Genomic DNA, 17,691 nt, shown 5'->3' with positions numbered 1-17,691 from the left:
TGGTGCATCTGTGGTCTATATCCCAGCCATGGCTTGTCTATGCTCAGCTTCTGTGTTCCTCTACAGCCAGTGCTAAGCTCCTATCTCACACTAGAAGACTTAACCCCATATAGTAGGTGACATGGCTCAGGTTGTGACCCTGTACAAGTCTCTCTTTATTAATCAACACTCCTTTGGTGAGGGGGATGTCTATTACATTATTACTGGGTTATTTTACCTATGTACATTGAGCTTATAACCATCTTCAAAAACTCCTATTCCCCTGAAATGCAAACTTTTCCGAAGTACTGTATTTGGAAAGATATATGTAATGTGTGAAAAATGACTGACAGTTTAGAGATATAGCTCCCTGTCCAAGCACATGTCTTGGTATGAGTCTGCCCCACAATAACAGAGAGCCCTCAGCAGAGCCAGAACCAACTGGAATTTTAGTCTTTGACTTTTATCAGTCTGGAGCACTGATAAAGTGAATTTCTGTTGCTTAACCCCCAAGTCTAGGCTGCCGGAGCTGTCTAACACAGTCTGCTTACTAAACAAAAGTAAGAAGGGTGCTGAGCTTCGGCGATACTGCCCGACTTTGTGAGACACCAGGAAGGCCATACCAGGAGAGCGTAGCTTTAAAAACTCCAAGCAAACCTGTAAGCAAGCCTGTACACCACAAATATCTCAAGCTTCTCGGTAAACGGTTTCCCTGCTGCCGGTGGAACAAAATTTAAGGCAACCCTAAGTTGTGGTTAGGTCATTGGTTGGTGATGCCATTCAGGGAGGACACTCAAAGAATTAATATAAAAATCTCTAAGGATGAGAAAGGAGACCCCCAAGAGTGTATATGAGACCCAGAACAGTGTCTGTGAAGAGAAGAGTGTTGAGGGGATGGAAACCACAAAAGGGTTGTGGCTGGTGTGGAAGTGCACGCAAGAAACATTCTGTTCTGAACAGCTGGGTCGATGGAAATGCAACATATTGAAAGAAGTGTACAAGGAGGGCAGCCAGGAGGCCAGTCCAGAATAGTGGAGACAGCACTGAGGAAGTTGCTCCATTAGAACATGTGGGCTGTAAAGGAAACTAGTAACTCAGGATCTGACACATAGTAGGCACTCGATGATGGTCTGACAAATCTGAATTTCCTCATTCATATTTACTTTAAGGATGTCTAAGTGATTCGCTTTCTTTTTAAACTGTTTCTTCCTACGCATCATTTAAAAAAAAAAAAAGGTGCAGCCTCAGAGAGGCCATGGTAGTTAGAACACAATCAGTCCAATCAGATAAGAGGCAAATGAGGGACAATTAAAAACATATATGACATCAGGACACTTCAAAGTGAGCATACAGGAGTGGACAGGGCCATGTAAGAGTGCCTTTGTCAGCGGCAAATGGATTTTGTATTAACTAGATAGGGTCGAGAACTCAGCAGAACTACCAAGGATAAAGTTTGCCAACGTCATGAAGAAGCCTTCTCACTAGCTGTGTTCGTTGTATCTACAGAGTACACAATTGCACTTTTAAAATTGTGGGAAGGGCCAGCAAGATGGCTTAGCAGGCAAAGGAGCTTGCTCCCAAGCTAGCCAACCTGGGTTTGATCTCTGGAAACTACATGGTTGAAGGAGAGGATTAATCCCCACAAGTTGTCTGTCCTCTGACTTCCATATGTGTATGGTCACACTCAGGGGTGCACACATGTGTGCATTTACACATACACACACGGGGGTGGGGAGAGACAGACAGACAGAGACAAAGAGAGGGGGGGAGGGAGGGGGAGAGAGACATGAAAAATCAAGCAGGTTACATTAAAATGATAAAGACTACTACATAACTGGCCATCGGCTGGTTTAAAGGACAGAAATGGGGTGCCTGACCTTCAGACAGAAAGCCATGAACTATTTTGCAAAAGCATCTTGATTTTTTGGCAATTGAAACAGGTTGGTTTTAACATTATGAAGGAAACGTTATATTGCTCACAGTAAACATCCGCTCGTGTATATGCTGAAGACGTTCCCCCCCACACACAGGAAAAAAAATACAATCACTTTTAAATTTCCTTAAATGCAGAAATTTCCCGTAATCCACAGGAACTGTGTCTAAAAAGATCTCATTCTGTACTTTCCAATCCTGTAATCACAGGCTGATTTCACAGTTAAGCTCGGTCTCTACCACAGTTAAGCTCAGTCTGTTCCTGGACTTCTAGAGAATCCTAATCAGAGCTACCCTTCTTTAACTCTGGAGATTTTATAATGAAGGTCTAACGAGTTACTTATTACTAGACTGTTTATCGCCATTATTTTAAGGTGAACAGTAATGACGTAGAATTCATGCACATTTGCCTTAACACTTTTTCAAACTCACGCACCCATCAATGCTATGGTGATTTTTAAAATTCTCTCATTGACACATGCGTCTAAAAGTCATTTTTCTAAACCACAGCCTTCCCAAGGATGTGTACAGGGACAAAACCATGGGAGGCAGGCCCAATTGCACCCCTGCCCAAACAGGAACTTACCCTTTGGCATTTCAGATTGTGAATAAGACTGCCTTCGTTATAGAATTCGGAATACATTTTACAAGGGGACACATTGAGGACAAGGGACAAATCAGATGAAATTACATTCTGCAGGTACTGCATATTCACATCTACTTAAAGCTAAGTAGATGTTCTATTAATGATCACAAGTACTAAGAGAACATAGCAAAATGGATCCTGTTTCTCTAAGTTCCATCCGGCTGAAATATTGTAAAGGGAAAGTTCTCTCAACATCTCCACAACCACTCCTCACCTATGCAGAGGTTGCCTCTAAGCTCTTCTGATCGAGACAAGATTTTCCAGAAAGCTGATGTTATGATTTAGTCACGACATATTTCAAACTATAGAAGAAAACCAGACTTAATAGCCTTTGTCTGTAACCTCAGCGTGCGCTGGAAGGCTGAGTCAGGAATGAGAGTTCCAGACTGATGTGGTCAATTAAATAAAACTCTTGTTTCAAGCAACGAAAATAAAAACAAAATGAATGTAAAGTGTCTATGTATCCACTGTGCTGATAGAAAAGGGAGAAGAAAGTGAAAAACTTAGAACTGCACATTACCTGTCTTTATAGAAATGAAATGAAATTAGATATTGTTATTAAATGCTGCTGACTGTTAGACTGCCTGATGGCTTCTATGCAATGCATTCCTGAAACTAGTGACTAATTTTATAATCACTTGGTGCTCTTATTTCAGTATATTACTTATTATATTAATATAATATTTAATAAATTATTCATTAAATAATTAATCAATTTAAATATAAAGAATCATCACAGATTTCTGTGATGACTACTATGCACACTTTTTAAAAAGCATGTAAAATAAATAGTCTTCTTTTGATTAAAAAAGAGATAAAATATGTAAGAGGAATGTAGAGGTAAAACCAAATGGATCTATAGCTACAAATGCTACAAAAAAGCATATGTTTTCCTCCAATTCCTCCAGACTTGTCTGCCTCCTAGGAGATAACACACAGCATACATATTGTATGAGTAGTTTGTCTGCTAACACCACGTGCTACTTATGAGGCCATATTCAACATTCTGAATGATAACTTAGAATCAAGTTTAAGATGCCTTAAAAAAATGTAAGATGCCTTAAAAACTTTTCAAATTCACATATCCACTAATATATTATTAATTCTGCTTCCCTTCCTACTTTGAGACTGATAGGCTTTTTTGATCATCTTCACCAGGATACCTTTTGTCATGCTATCCCTTTAAGAAATACGTTGCTTTACCAAACAGCAAGATTGTAAGGGTGTTGGTTCTTAACATCAACTTGAAGATGTGCTCACAAATAGAATATCCTCATAGCCACCTATGTAACTAATCTCTTCTTCGCAGACCTGAACACATATGTGTGCTAACTCAAACGACGCTCTTACCTCCCATCCATAGCTGGAATCTTTCAGGTCTGATCTCTGCTCTCCCATGTATGGCCCAAACTTTTCTCCTATTTCAATCTTCCTTTTGGTCCATATTCCAAGTCCTGCTCCAGGCATAGTTGACTCTCGAAGCTCGAATTCATCAGGAATGGGGATGTCATCGGGGATGTAGATGGGGGCTTTGTAGGGCGAGCCCTCCTTAGGAGTAAATGACTCACTGGATGTCGCAGGAGAGCATGGCTCTTGGATGTGAAGGGAGGGAGCATTGGCTATCCCATCTGCATCTTCGGCATCTGGCATTTCTTCCAAGGGTATTTCAGGGTAGTTGCCATAAGCACACTCATTACCTGCAAATAAATAAGAACTTCGTGAATTCCTAGTAATAAACCAGGACAAAATTCCACAGGGGTAGTAACCATAGTAAGTTGTTCGTTGCAAACTAAACAGAGAAGACCATTGTTAAAGGTCCCACTAAAAACCTCTATGATTCACAGGGGTATAGGTTATAGCTTCCAGTTTATCTGGGATAAAGTTATAAGTCCCGTATGTTTATCCTCGCCCATCACTCATCACTCACATGCAAAGTACCCAGCAGCTTACTTACCATCCAGAATACAATAGGGATAAGGGGTAGGCAGCTACCACCCCGGAACATCCCAGATTGAGAGCTGACAGAACTATACATCACATCAGAAAGGTGGATCGAACGGCTTATGGAATCTTAAAATAAATGCAACAGGCCACCCAAAACTCCAAGGCTATTATGTATAACAAGGCTTAAATCTGTACAGCCGGATATTGATAAAGCTATTAGTTTGTATTTGTTCTTCCTCTGTTAGTGTTTTATTTTTTCCATCCTATTTCAAACAAATCACCAAACCCTTGGTATTTCCTTGCTTCAGTAGCTCATTCTGCAGACACTCAAAAGTACTACAAGCTAAAACCATTCTTTTATAATTAGGTAGACTTGGGGCTAGACAGCTTGTTCAATGGGCTATGAGTATTTGCTGCTCTTGCAGAAGATTCCCCTCACCCCAGAACCTATACAGCAATCTATTGTAACTACTAACAACTTCAGTTCCTTGCAATCTGACACCCTCTTCTGGCCCCCCATAGGCACCAGGCAAACATGATGCACATACATGTGTTCAAGCAAACATTCACACATATAAAACAAAAATTAACAAATTTTCAGAGGGAAAGAGATAGGAGGGTACCCTGAGTGTACCAAACAGAGAAAAAAATAATTCCAGGCTAGAAAGTGGGAGAGTCAACTGCCTCTCCAAATCTTGAGGAGGCTGCAAGAATTTGGAAACGACAAAGGCCTTGTTTTCAGTGGCCTTAAGGACTTCCCTAAATAGCACAACTGCATACCCTAAATCCCTGAGTGTGCCATGAGACCTTGAGGTATTCATGAGATAGATGTGGTGGACTTTAGAAGCCAGGTAAAGAAACAGAAAGAAAAATGGCTAAGTAGAACTTCCTACCAACTGAAGGGAATTTCCCTTGGCTTTAAGCAATAGGCATGTGTTTCTCTCTATTAGAGTTATGAACCGAAAGTCATCCCACACTGGTTTGACTCATAAGGACTTCAAGGACAGAATAAGGAAAAAGAAAGCTAGGATGATAAGGAGACCAATTCTAGTCAGAAGCACCAGAAGGTAAACTGAATGGCTTATCATTGTTGCCAGGGTGTTTCTGGTACAGGCTGGGTAACCATGAATTATTCATGAAATGGGTGATATGGAAGAACTCCAGTCTCAGATTAGCAACCTTTAACCTCCTACCAAACCAGCCACTGTGTGTTTCATTAAAGCCTTCTAAGATGGGTTACTGGGCTACAAGGTAGAAGACACACATTCTACCCCCAGTTTCTCCCCTTACTCATTATAGAAATTCACACCACCACTCACAAGCACTGTCCTGTGAGTACAGGATCCTGCTTCTTATGGGTACATAAAATAACATAAAGTAAAAAAGGGATAGAATCCAGGCAAAGCTGTATTTAATGGAGGGACAAAGTGTGATTCAAACATCGAGAATATGCCGTTTAAACTAGGCAAGTGACAGCCACAGACTGCAAGCTTGCATTAGGTACCTAGTTCTCAGCATTCAGGTTCGTTATGATGCGAGTTCAGCATGTCCAAAAGTGTGACCACTGTTACTTGGCCTCCAATCAGGTACCTTGTCCGTTTCCTCAGTTCAATTGGGAATGTTATCTTTTCCCTAACCAGGCACATTAGATGCTGGAACCTGGAGAGTTGCTCCCCTTTTCCTATGATCTATTCTTCCACAAAATTCATTACTTTCATCTGATCCTTTCAATTCCCATTTAGCATCTAAAATTTCTAGCAGGGCTTCCTCTTCACTGGTCTCCAGAACACCAGTCTCTTGACTTGAGACCTGAATTCTGAGTGCGTCTTCCCAGTACACCTTCCTTCCTGCTCAACAGACCCCAGTGGCTCCCAGTCTCTAAAGCTTAAGTAGAACTATTTTAGCTTGAAAATCTCTCTCTCTCTTTTTGAAGTCATTCCTTCTGATTTTCAGTGATCCTCAGGAATACTTGAGCGGCACACTGATCTTTGCCTCCTAAACTTGGCGAGCAGTTCTTATATCTTGGCTGTCCGCCCCCACCCCCCAGTCTAACCAAGTCCCCGTCTTCCTTCCAGGTCAAGTTCCAAGTCCAGTTCTGACATGTCCCATTCTCATCTGTCTACACAAGCACCTCCTTCCTCTTTGAGCTTTCCGAATTATGCCTCTCTATTCTGCAAGCAAACGACATTCATTGCCACTTTGGATTTAATGTTTTATCTCCAACCAGGAAATAGACTCTTGGTGACTAAGGTATAGAATTCCCACTTCAATCTTCATGCAGCGAGTATTAATAATGAACACCCGTTAAGTAGGTAATTAGTCATACATATCATTTTATTGGATCATTATGCCAAACCAACATTATCCTACTGAAAATTGTAAATTATTTGGATCCTGACAACTACTTTTAAGAAACAAAGTGGTAGAACATGGTAGATTATCAAACTTTTCATTCATATCTAGTACCAAAATAGCTACTTAACACCCTAAGTGCACTTTGAAAGTTCCAACTGATTTAAATGTCATCAAAATATGCATGAAGAGTTTGGATGTAGGATAAACAGGCAGAAACCATTTTCAAGGCAGACGGGGTAACGCTCTTCTGGTGTCAGCTCTTTGGAGGACTAGAGGCAGGAAGACTCTGTCAGCTCAGTACTTTGAGACAGACTTAAGCTATAGAGTGTCACCATGTCTTCAAAGGCAAACAAACAAATAAACTTAAAATCAGTGGCTTCTCTCTAGAATTGTAACATTCAACTGCCGTAACTAAAACGTCACAACATACATCCTCAAAGGGGGTCACTGCTCATTGTCAGGATTTCATTTTCTCTGAGGAATGCTACAAATTGAATGACGTCACGGAATTTATAAACTTCCCCATCTAGGAAATAGAAAAGAAAAAGGGCACCTAAATAAACAGAACAATATTCTTCCAGTAATTCTTTCTAAAAGGCTGGTAACATTTTCTCTATTTCTCCCACGAGTTAAACCAGTCACGCTCTCAAGTCCCACAAAGGGACCTCAAATCCTAGGAAAAGATTGAGACAATTAACAAACACTCCCATTGTCACCATTGTCCTATGGGTTCCCTGTCACCACGAACTTTCCCAGTTCAAAGTCGAAATAGGAATGCCAAGAACCCACTCCAGCAAGTTATGTATGCCCTGCCTGCTCTCAAGAGAATTTGAATTTAAAGCCAAAACATAATCCTGCTAAAAATGAAAAAAATATATATATATTCTAATTAAGCCCAAAAAACAACTTACACAATCAAGCAAGTATAGGTAAAAGACCCAGTTCTAGTCATCTGTATACAGGCTTCAACGCAGATGAAAGCCCGGGCAATTTGTCTCTCAGCCACCATCCAACTAGTACCTCTGAATTAGAGATAAAAGGAGTTTGGATGACAAAAATGGATGTAGAAAACTGCCAACGTTTACCTGTCAAACCATCCAACCATATTTCAACACAATCTAGCATTTATAAGCATTTGGGCATGGATGGGCTTTAGCATACCCTATTGAATATTTGCATAAGTGCGAATCAACTGACACCTCTGTGCATATTACTCAATAACTCTCCAAGAAAGCTGCTAAAACATTCCATCTAAATGAAAAACAAGCCCTATTATCCCATCTCCATTAAATCTGTTACTGGAGGGTGGGGGTGATCGGTAGATCTATTCCCTGAGCTGTAGCTGTAGCCAATTAAAGATTTCCTGAATATTGCTCTGACAAACTGGCCACATTTACAATAGGAAAGTATCAGGTAGGGCGTGTGGCATACATCAGTGGGCCCATAAAGATAAATAACCCTTGTAACATCTTGGGGCTGAGCTGCCTCCAACCGTAATTTGCTTCATGTATCCTTTGGTTGTGTCATTAACTCGGGGAGGATGGGGAGAAGAGCTTATTGTTGGATTTGAGGCGAGCAGCTTGGGAAATCCGACTGGAAAGCAACCTCTTCTACTCAAATCTTAAGCATCCTAATGTCCCTAGGGACCGAGCAACAGCCCATGCTCCAAGTAGAGTCTCCTTTTTTTCTGCGGCCATCAGAGTAACTATCTGGGTTTGCAGTTTAGAAGAGTTTCACTTAGCAGGATTCAGAATCTAAGGGGGAGGGAGGACAATTAGAAACTCAATGCCAGTCACAGCGTCCATTGCTGCATAAATCCACTCACTGCACTCCGAAATGTAAATTCTCATTCTTCAAAGGTAGAATCTGGTAGTAAAAGGAACAGACCAGAATCTCTACAGTTAGCAATTGTACAAACCCAAACTTCGATCTCTTATATGGGCCACTTGCCTTTTGGCTTCTTTAAAGGTGCGTCTAGAAGTTTGGATCATCAAAATCTGCCTCCTGTGTACATAGTCCTTGGTTCGGCCTTTCCATTTGATGGTGCACTGTAAATACGTTTTCTCTCTTTTCCTGTTCTCTAAGCTTACGTGCGGGTGCTACGTGTTCCACATAGGGATCCACAGGAAGTGAAACGTGCCTACGGTACTCACGTTGTTTTAGGTTTTTTTGATCCCAAAATGCCAGTATAAATACCCTCCATATAAATATTTTTATTTATCCATTTCAATCTTCTTAGACAGGATCCCTTTTGAAAGCTAGTGAGTATTGGCCACTTCTTTTCCAAATACATTTATCAATTTATATTCTTCCCAGCAGTATTCACAGGTACCAATATGTGCTGGTTTTTTTTTTTAAATCAGTAGGAAAACTATTTAACAGTTGCTTCTTTAATCTATACCTTAATGATTACTAAGACTAAATATTTTATCAGTGACTCATATTTCTTCCATCACAAATTATGCATAGCTTTCTCTCATTTTTTAAATGGGCTTCAAATCTGTCTGATTAATGACAAATTAGCCATCTGAAATGCTTTTCCTCATGTTCTCCATAGTTTTCTATTGGATACAGTAATAGAACTTTTTATCTTTAGCAGAACTAGGTTCACGTTGTCTTTGTGTATTTTTAATTTTCTTAGAAAGTCCTCACCTATTCTGATGGGGGGGTGAGGTACTCTCCCTTATTTTCTTTGAGATTCATAGTTACTTTTCTTCTAGCCTTGGATTACCAGTGATTTACAACTCAGTGAAAAGCAGAGGAAAAATGATTTCATTTATTTGAGCTCCTGTGAACGGCAGACTAGGAAAAAAAAATGCCATTTCACTCATAATTCTTTGGCCCTTATTTGCAAGGCTGGCCGGAGCTGCTTTCTCTTTTTGTGGGATTTATATAACTCACCAGTTGTTTCTTTTGGCTTCCCTGCTTAGTTTAACTGAAAATCTTTTGGGCAGAAGCCATTCAAACTCCTGAGCGTCACCCATTAATAGCGTTCAACGGCCATCAAAATGCTTATCACTCCTTGTTGTCCTTCCTGACGGTAGCGGAAATGTTTTCCTCTCTGCTCCCCGAGTCAGTTCATTGATAGAAAGTGTTCAGCGACTAATGCAATATTAATGCTAATGTTTAAAGGGCAGAGCTAGACTTTAGTTATACCCATGAAGCCATGTTGACTTGGCTGTACAAACTTGCCCATAATATGTACATCCATACTTATTTGCTAGCAACGAGTGGTGTGTGTGTGTGTGTGTGTGTGTGTGTGTGTGTGTGTGTGTGTGTGTGTGTGTGTGGTGCTTAGCAGCTCCCTAATCTTAAAAATAGGCCGAGACAGAAACATGATTTGAGATCTCAGGCAGACTGGTTGAGATCATAGCTGTGTGAAACAGCTGCCAAGAGGGGCCCGACTAGGGAATTGAACAGATTAGGTAACTCAGAAATTTAGACATTTCCCCCCATTATGTTTCTCATTGCAGTTTTGTAATAAAAACACGAGCAAACTTCAAAGGAAGCTCCGTAGTAAAGGTTAATTGCTACTAAAGAAGAGGGTGGGCCCAAGCGCCCGTACTTTGTGCTCAACTCACAGGCAGACAGGAAGGATTACACGTGGCTGAAGGCAGACGATGTGTGCCCAGCATCAGGAGAGGAGGCTCCGCCAAACCTCAGGCCCCACCAGGGACCGCCAGGGAGGACGTGAGCATATAGACATGAGTCTACGAGGCTGTGCATGCTTACCAGTGGCCAGGGAAAGGAGGGGGAAGACTTCAGTTTCCTTTCCAAATTAAAACAGGACATGCTCTTCCCTCCTCAGGACAATTCCTGAGTGGTGACAGACGCGCATTTATGAGAAAGCAAAGGACCTCCAGGGCCATCTCTTCTCCAGCAGCAACAGAGTCACTGAGCATGTGGGGAAAGGGAGGAGCCCAAGTAACACCAGATGCACGAACAGAGCAATGAACTGGCCATTGAAATACTCTGTGAAAATGTCCCCAAGAAAATGAAATTTAACATTCCCAATGAAACGAGGAAAGGAAACTATTCAAATGAGTAAAATAGATGTCCACGGAGCTGACAAACACATTGTAAAGGATTCTACAGGAATCTAGCAGCACAGACTCAGAAACAGAGGTCTCTCCTACAGGAGACATTATCCTAGAGGTCACTGTCTTAGAGAGGCCACCAATGGACAGTCTTCAAAGCACCATGATCCCAGAAAAGGGTGAAAGGGAACCATTCTTCATGTTTCAGCTCGGGTCCATTTGTGTGCATTCTGAGTCTCTATGGCATATTTGTGACACAGCCCACTGACATGGCTTGGCACACAGAATTTTCTTAGGGGTCTTTTAAGCTCCTTTGCACTCTCACTGTTTCAGTTAGCTTCCTTGCTCTGACCTATTTCATTTCTTCCCTCTGGGCCTTGCCACCTACAGTATTCACTAAAAGTACTTCATAAGTCTGTGGGAGGTAGCAAAGGATAGGGCCAAGAGTGCTATGGGTATTGAAAACAGAGGACTTACAAAGAGTATGTATATATATATATATATATATATATATATATATATATATATATATATATATATTCATGATGTAGACCTTGTCTTTCCAGTTACTTGTAAATCTTGAGATTTCTACAATCCTAGGTATTTCATAATCGTTTCATAATCATTTCTCTGAACGATATGATTTGAGAATTAAATAGGTAGCTCCTAAGCTATTATGGGCTGGGCTTAGCTGCTTCTAGAAGTTTCCCTTCAGAAACGGTGCTGAACTTTTCTCAAAGGTGACAGAAAGAAATTGCTAGAAAATTCATAGTTGAGCTACAAGTAGTAAAGCCTTCTGGCATCTATTTACAGAGGCCAAGACAACAAAAGAGAAACACTAACGTTCCGTGGGTAAGGCCCGGAGGGAAAGCATGACTGGTTAATGTTTGGTATGTTCTGTTGTTAGGGAGCGTAGTCACCAATTCATACCGGAAGACCTGGTAGGGCCAGACTCCTTACGTGGCAATCAGTGTTCCTTTCATGGTATAGCATTTGCCTCAACTCTCTTTTAGCCATACAAATTTTTAAGAGATTTTTGGCAACCTCTGACCTAATGGCTTTTTTCATAAGCCTTTTATAGCCCCCAAAGTGACTTTGCTTCAGATCCATTTAAACTAGAAATACCCCGTATTTACCCCCCAGCTTACTGGCAGGTTACTTCTCAGGCATCTGCAGTGAGCAGAGTACAGCCTTTCAGCATTCAAGCCCTATCTACAGCAATTATTTGCCAGCATATCTAAAAGAAGGCAGGCATTTCCTGCTGCACACAAATGGGACACTCTTATCTAAATCACTGTTTAAACAGGTATTTAAGAAAACAATATCACAGGGAGGAATTTACTGATGACGGAACACATTGGTTTAGGGCTGGACGAGATGGTTAAGGACTAGCCATTGTCAAGAAAGGAAGTATATCAGCACGAGGAAGGTATAGAGAATATTTCACAACTCCCCAGAGGTCAAGATGTAGGATCATAAAGCTTGGGAAAGCAGCAGTGGAAAAGGCAGTTGCATAGAGCTTTCCACCTGGTAACAACCCTGAGCCCTGGAGCCACCTGAGAGGAAGAGCTCGAGAGTTGGACCAGTTTCTGTGCAGGTCCAGTTGCACTCAAGCCATACCAGATCACCACAACTAAAACCAGAGAATGGCCAAACTGGGCTTGCCTGAAGCTCAGAAAATGTATTTTCTGGAAAGACATTTTGAAAATTGATTGGATCTCCCACAACCTGCAACCTAGGCGAGGGTATGCGCTGGCTCGTCAGTCCTGCTCTAGCCAGTGCAACTGGAATTTATTCCCAGTGGAGGCTTATAAAGCTGGGCTGTTATTCTCACATTAAGTACACTGCCCTCTGGTGAGGGCTGTGGTTTCTGTGTGGGCAGAACGTGTGGTTTACTATGGCTAATTTGTTTATGTTGTTGATGGTGGTTTCAGAGGAAAGCATGCTAAGAAGTGATCTGATTTGCTTCCTCACAAAGTGTTTAAAGGTGGCCGAGACATGGGGGAGCATTAATGCACCTCCGCTGATGGGGTGGAGTGACGGGTCTCTCTGACCACAATGTGCTTCTCTGGATCCTGCTTGGGACCTGAGAGCCACAGTCTCTTTATGAGGGTTATCTAAGTGTGGCTCATGCCAGAAGCACCTCCTTGTCTCAGAAAGGGAGCTAAACACTGAAGGGGAAAAGTCCAGCCATGCCTTCCCTAGCAAGGACATTGAAGGACATTGTATAGTGGGAGAAGAGAGTCAGACTGTTCCCGGAAGAGAAGAGGCAAGACCTTCCTGGCAGATGGAGATCAGGAAGTAAAGGAATCTGAGAGCCCTCACTTAGACCCTAAACTAAGCTGCACTACCTAAGATATCAGTAGGAAGTTTATGTGAGCTCTGGTCCATTCCACAGCAGAGACATGGAGACCTTCCCTACAGCTAAGAAACAGAAGAACTTTCCTCCAGCCAGGAGTCCTGCATAAAGAAAAGAAAATAATTGTGCATGTCTGGCAGAAGAGGGAGTTGTGGCCTGCTGAGAAAGAGGAATGCAAGTGGGCAATTAAACATTCATAGAGCTGCGCTTGGCTGCAAAGGAAGAAGAGAATACCCCAAAGAATGAAATTTCCTTAGCCTCTCAAACATACCGTAGTTTGTTTGTTTGTTTGTTTTTAATGGGAAGTGATCCTTGTCATCACAGGTTTGTTAATAAAAGGACAAGAGTGATTTGTGTCCTGAGGCAACATGAGGAAATCCCTCCAGTCAGCTACTTTGAGCTCAAACTCTGCTCCCTTGCAAATGCCGTAAATAAGTCTAGATGTTGCGAACGAGTATAATCTGCCGGCCCATTCTACCCTCCGAAGGGCTCCAGATTGAGTTTCCCAACACCATGACACATGAAACGTGAGACCATTCGAAATCGTGGGGACGGAACGTGACTGGAAACATAAAGGAAAACGTTGGGGGTTTTTGTTGTTGTTGCTTAATTTCAGAAAACATTATACACTTTGAAAAATTGTTTTCAGAAAAACATGAACAGATGTGTTTGTGTATGTTATAGGCGATCATATATATCTATGCCAGCCACACTTATGATTGGAGAAGGGGTAATTTCTACATTGTTAAGTGGTAACACAAGCTAGGTATTTAAGGGAATGATATAACATGACAACTTCATAGACTACCAAACTGTGCCTGGAGTCTGGGAATTGTCATTATCAACATGTGTAATAAGGAGTAGCGTTCGGTGGTCTGCACAGTGTCCTTCCTGCCTTATTGAGTCACACAGTCTAAGACAGTTGACGGGCACCAGGCAGTGCCTCCTGAAGACAACTGACTTCTTATGAAAGACATCCCGGGCCTCTTCTGCATAAATTACTATAGTTTATAGTGAGGGAAGATTATGAATGTTTGCAAGGCTAAATTTATTTACAAACTGGGTCTAATTTATTTATATGGCTGGCACAATAGGCTTTTGTTGAAATATTTATGCTATCTGTTCTTCTGCCCCACTAAACCCTCTCACAATCATAAACACTGTCGAAAAATTATTTGCAGTTAGCAGGATTTAAACTGCCCATTATATCACAAGCCAGTGCCGTAAACTTTTGCACTGGTTGATAAAGTTTCCTCCGTGGAATAAAATATACATTTGACTTTCAAAATCTTTGGTGGGCTCCTACTATAAAAAGGAAAGGTTTAAACAGAGGTTCTAGGCCTTGCCTGTATTATTGTATGAATGCTTCTACTGTATGTTACCACTGAAACTCTGGGGAAAGCTGCAAAGGGGTCCGGGTTTACATCCCCTCCTAGCATTCAAGAGACGGTCAGATGAATAACTGTCAAGGTTGTGGCCCTCTCCAACCATGCTGCCACTTGGGTTTATTTGTGTGCCCATTTGAGGATACTTTTCCAGTAACGTGTTGTGACTAGAGTGCCACAAAGCTGGGTAGGGATAGATTCAAAAGCAAAGACAACAAAGTTTCTACCATCTGGCAGCTTAGCATTGAACAGCAGAGACGGGAGGTGGTAGGAGGTCTCCGGCACCACAGCAGAAGAGGAGTGAGCTGAGGTTCAGAATAGTGAAAAATGGGACAAGGACTGCATTTAAGTTCCTGTGTAGTTAGGCATCTCCAGCCTTAGACTGATGAGAACCATATGCCACTGGCCTTTTGTATCTACAAACTCTTCACATCCAGGGATCCAACCAACACATGGAAGATATTCACACATGTGGCAATGTCTCTACTGAACTTACACACTTTCTCTTCCTGTCATTGTTCCTAAGCAATTCATTGTGACAACAAGTACCTAAATGGCTTTGGCACTGTAGTAGTCACTGGAGGTAACATAGTGATGACTTAAAGCTTACAGGAGCACTTATGTAGTTTAGAGGTAAGTAATGTTATTTCATTAAAGAGTAGAGTATCAAGGATTTTTGTCTTCAAGAGTCTTCTCCAACCCTCCAAGCCCTCCAAGTTCCAAGGAGCAACATTATGCACCAGTGTATTGCTTTGGTTTGTTTAAGAATAGACCTCTTATTTTTAATTATTGGTAGAAACAATTTTTGCTCATGTGCATCTCAGTATATGACCAAGTTCTTTACACTAATGTGAAGAGGGACACAGGGATTGTTTACTCTTGCTGAGGCTACAAATAATGCAGAAAACGACAGTGCCCACAGGTTCTCAAGTGGTACACTCACTTGACTGCTACAGGATGAGCTAAGAGAAAACTACTCAGAGGAGGCATGTCTCTGTTATATACCGGAAGAACATGCATTGTCCTGTGATAGACCTCAGTGAGAAGGACTATTCTACAGCAAATGGCACAGATACGCTTTACTACATCATTATACCCCCCACCTGCTATCAGGGCTCAAACTATGACTCTCATCTTCTAGCTGCAATTAGATGCCCTTCCAGATAGAGCAGCCTTAAGTTCAATTGGCCTCAGGACAGTTGACGTACTGAGAAAAAAAGACTGGCCAGACTGACCTGGAAGCCACATCCATCTAGAACAAAAGTTAGCAAAAAAGAAAGAAAGAAAAAAGACAGCCCTGCTGCTACTGATGCCCCACATTTCCACCAAATGATGGTACTCTACCCAAGGACTACCCATCTCTGCTCACACCGAACCACAGCTAACTAGAAAAACATACCAGAGTGTTTTTTTTTTAATTATTTAGTGAGGGATGAAAAGACCATTTTAAAGGACTCAGTCTGATAAATATTCTTTAACAAGTCTTTTATTTCAATGGGTTACAGCTATGACAATTAGATGAACTAAAGTCTGGCGCCACACTGCTTAGTGAAAATAGCAGACCCAATCATCCATTTCTGAGCCAAGCACAATCACATACACATGTAGTCACAGCATCAGAGAGCAGAAGGTGGGAGGATCCTTTGAACCCAGCAGTTCAAAGCTGAGAGGAAGCACACAGTGAGTGAGAAGATACACAGAAGAGACATTGTAGACTCATAACATTGTAGACTCTAGGTATTAGGAAGACCAACAAGGCTAAGAGTTCTTATCAAAGCTTCCGAGACACTACTGACTGAGACCCTGTGGTGAGTCCATGTAGATCTGGGCGAGTCAAGACGAAGAGAGAAACTTTGTAATGGAAGTCTATGATGAAGAGAGTGATTCCTGGGTATTCAGGATTACACAGCGATTCTGCCATTTTTATTGCTCTCACATTAGGTCTCCTTCACTCCATTTTCAAAGACTTGTCATCACTATTAAATCTTAGCGACTCTGATCCAACATAGATCCAACATGCGACAAAATGTCAGCCATTCAGTCAATGAGCCTAGTCCGTGCCAAGCCCCATGGGGCAGGGGGAGGGGGTCACAAAGAAGAATCAAGTGAACTTTCTGATTGGAAAGGACTTACACTCTTGCCAAGGAAAAAAGGTGCATGTCCAAGCAGAATGAGCATCTAGGAAGCTCCACTAAAAAAAAGTCCAGGGAGCGTTAGAGAAAACAGGAATTGTACCCATCAACCCACGAGTGATCTTCCTTTTCATTAATGGGAAATTAAAGCCAAAGATAGCTAAATGTTCTATTTATGAAGAAGACAGATAATCAGGAGGACCGTGAGACAAAGGGTTGTAGACTGTGGCCGAGCCTGGGAGAGGTAATGACTTTTAATTGGATTGAGTTTATCATACTTGCAGGGGTACAGCAGACTCAGAAGGAAGGATTAGCGTGATTTCCACTTTCTATTATTTGGCATAATGAGAAAACAGAGGGTGGTCCTCATCCCTGGTGAACATTATGAGCCATGGGAGATGCTTAATATGTCAGGTTTGGGTAGCACTGAACTCTCTTATATAAACACATTTCTTTGGACATAGCTAAGTCAAAATAAGTCACCTGGAACAAAGGTCAGAGGTCATTAATTTGCATAGTACAAAGGATTTATGAATTTTTAAATTAATCCTCCCGGATCTCTACACCGTTTCAAACAGTAGGGCACATCTGCATTTTTCTTCAAAGTTTAGATAGCTTAAAGGGTCAAATGAAAAGTCTTGGCTGAAGGAAAACCAGCTGAGCAGACTTCTCCTAGGTGGAAAATGAGTACATCATAAATCCTTCTGAGAAACAGTCTTATAGACAGGAAAATACAGACACACACACACGACAACCTGGAAAATTCACTACACTGACAAAAATCATGTGTAAATGTTCATGAGTCACACACACAAACCCATCAACACACCCCTAAGTCAGGAGGGCTGAAGGAGGGGATGGCAGCATACAATGAACCCCCAAACTCCTAAGGCCCAGAGGACAGATTTGGGGTGCCAGACTC

The 17,691-nt window shown here is 41.6% G+C and overlaps 1 protein-coding gene across 15 annotated transcripts in view; it reads right to left on the bottom strand.

Moving 5' to 3' along the window:
* Positions 1-17,691, bottom strand: part of Mecom (MDS1 and EVI1 complex locus) — a 555,238-nt gene that overhangs the window by 269,954 nt on the left and 267,593 nt on the right. For all 15 annotated transcript variants that reach the window (XM_039101974.2, XM_039101971.2, XM_063281551.1 and 12 more), the window contains exon 2: positions 3,908-4,254. In XM_039101974.2, coding sequence (XP_038957902.1) covers positions 3,908-4,254 — 347 coding nt within the window. The remainder of the gene's footprint in view (positions 1-3,907; positions 4,255-17,691) is intronic.

Source organism: Rattus norvegicus, chromosome 2 (assembly GCF_036323735.1).
Source record: "Rattus norvegicus strain BN/NHsdMcwi chromosome 2, GRCr8, whole genome shotgun sequence".
Classification (NCBI taxonomy): Eukaryota; Metazoa; Chordata; class Mammalia; order Rodentia; family Muridae; genus Rattus; species Rattus norvegicus.
The sequence above is the reverse complement of the archived record's forward strand: the minus strand, read 5'-3'. Positions and strand labels throughout refer to the sequence as shown.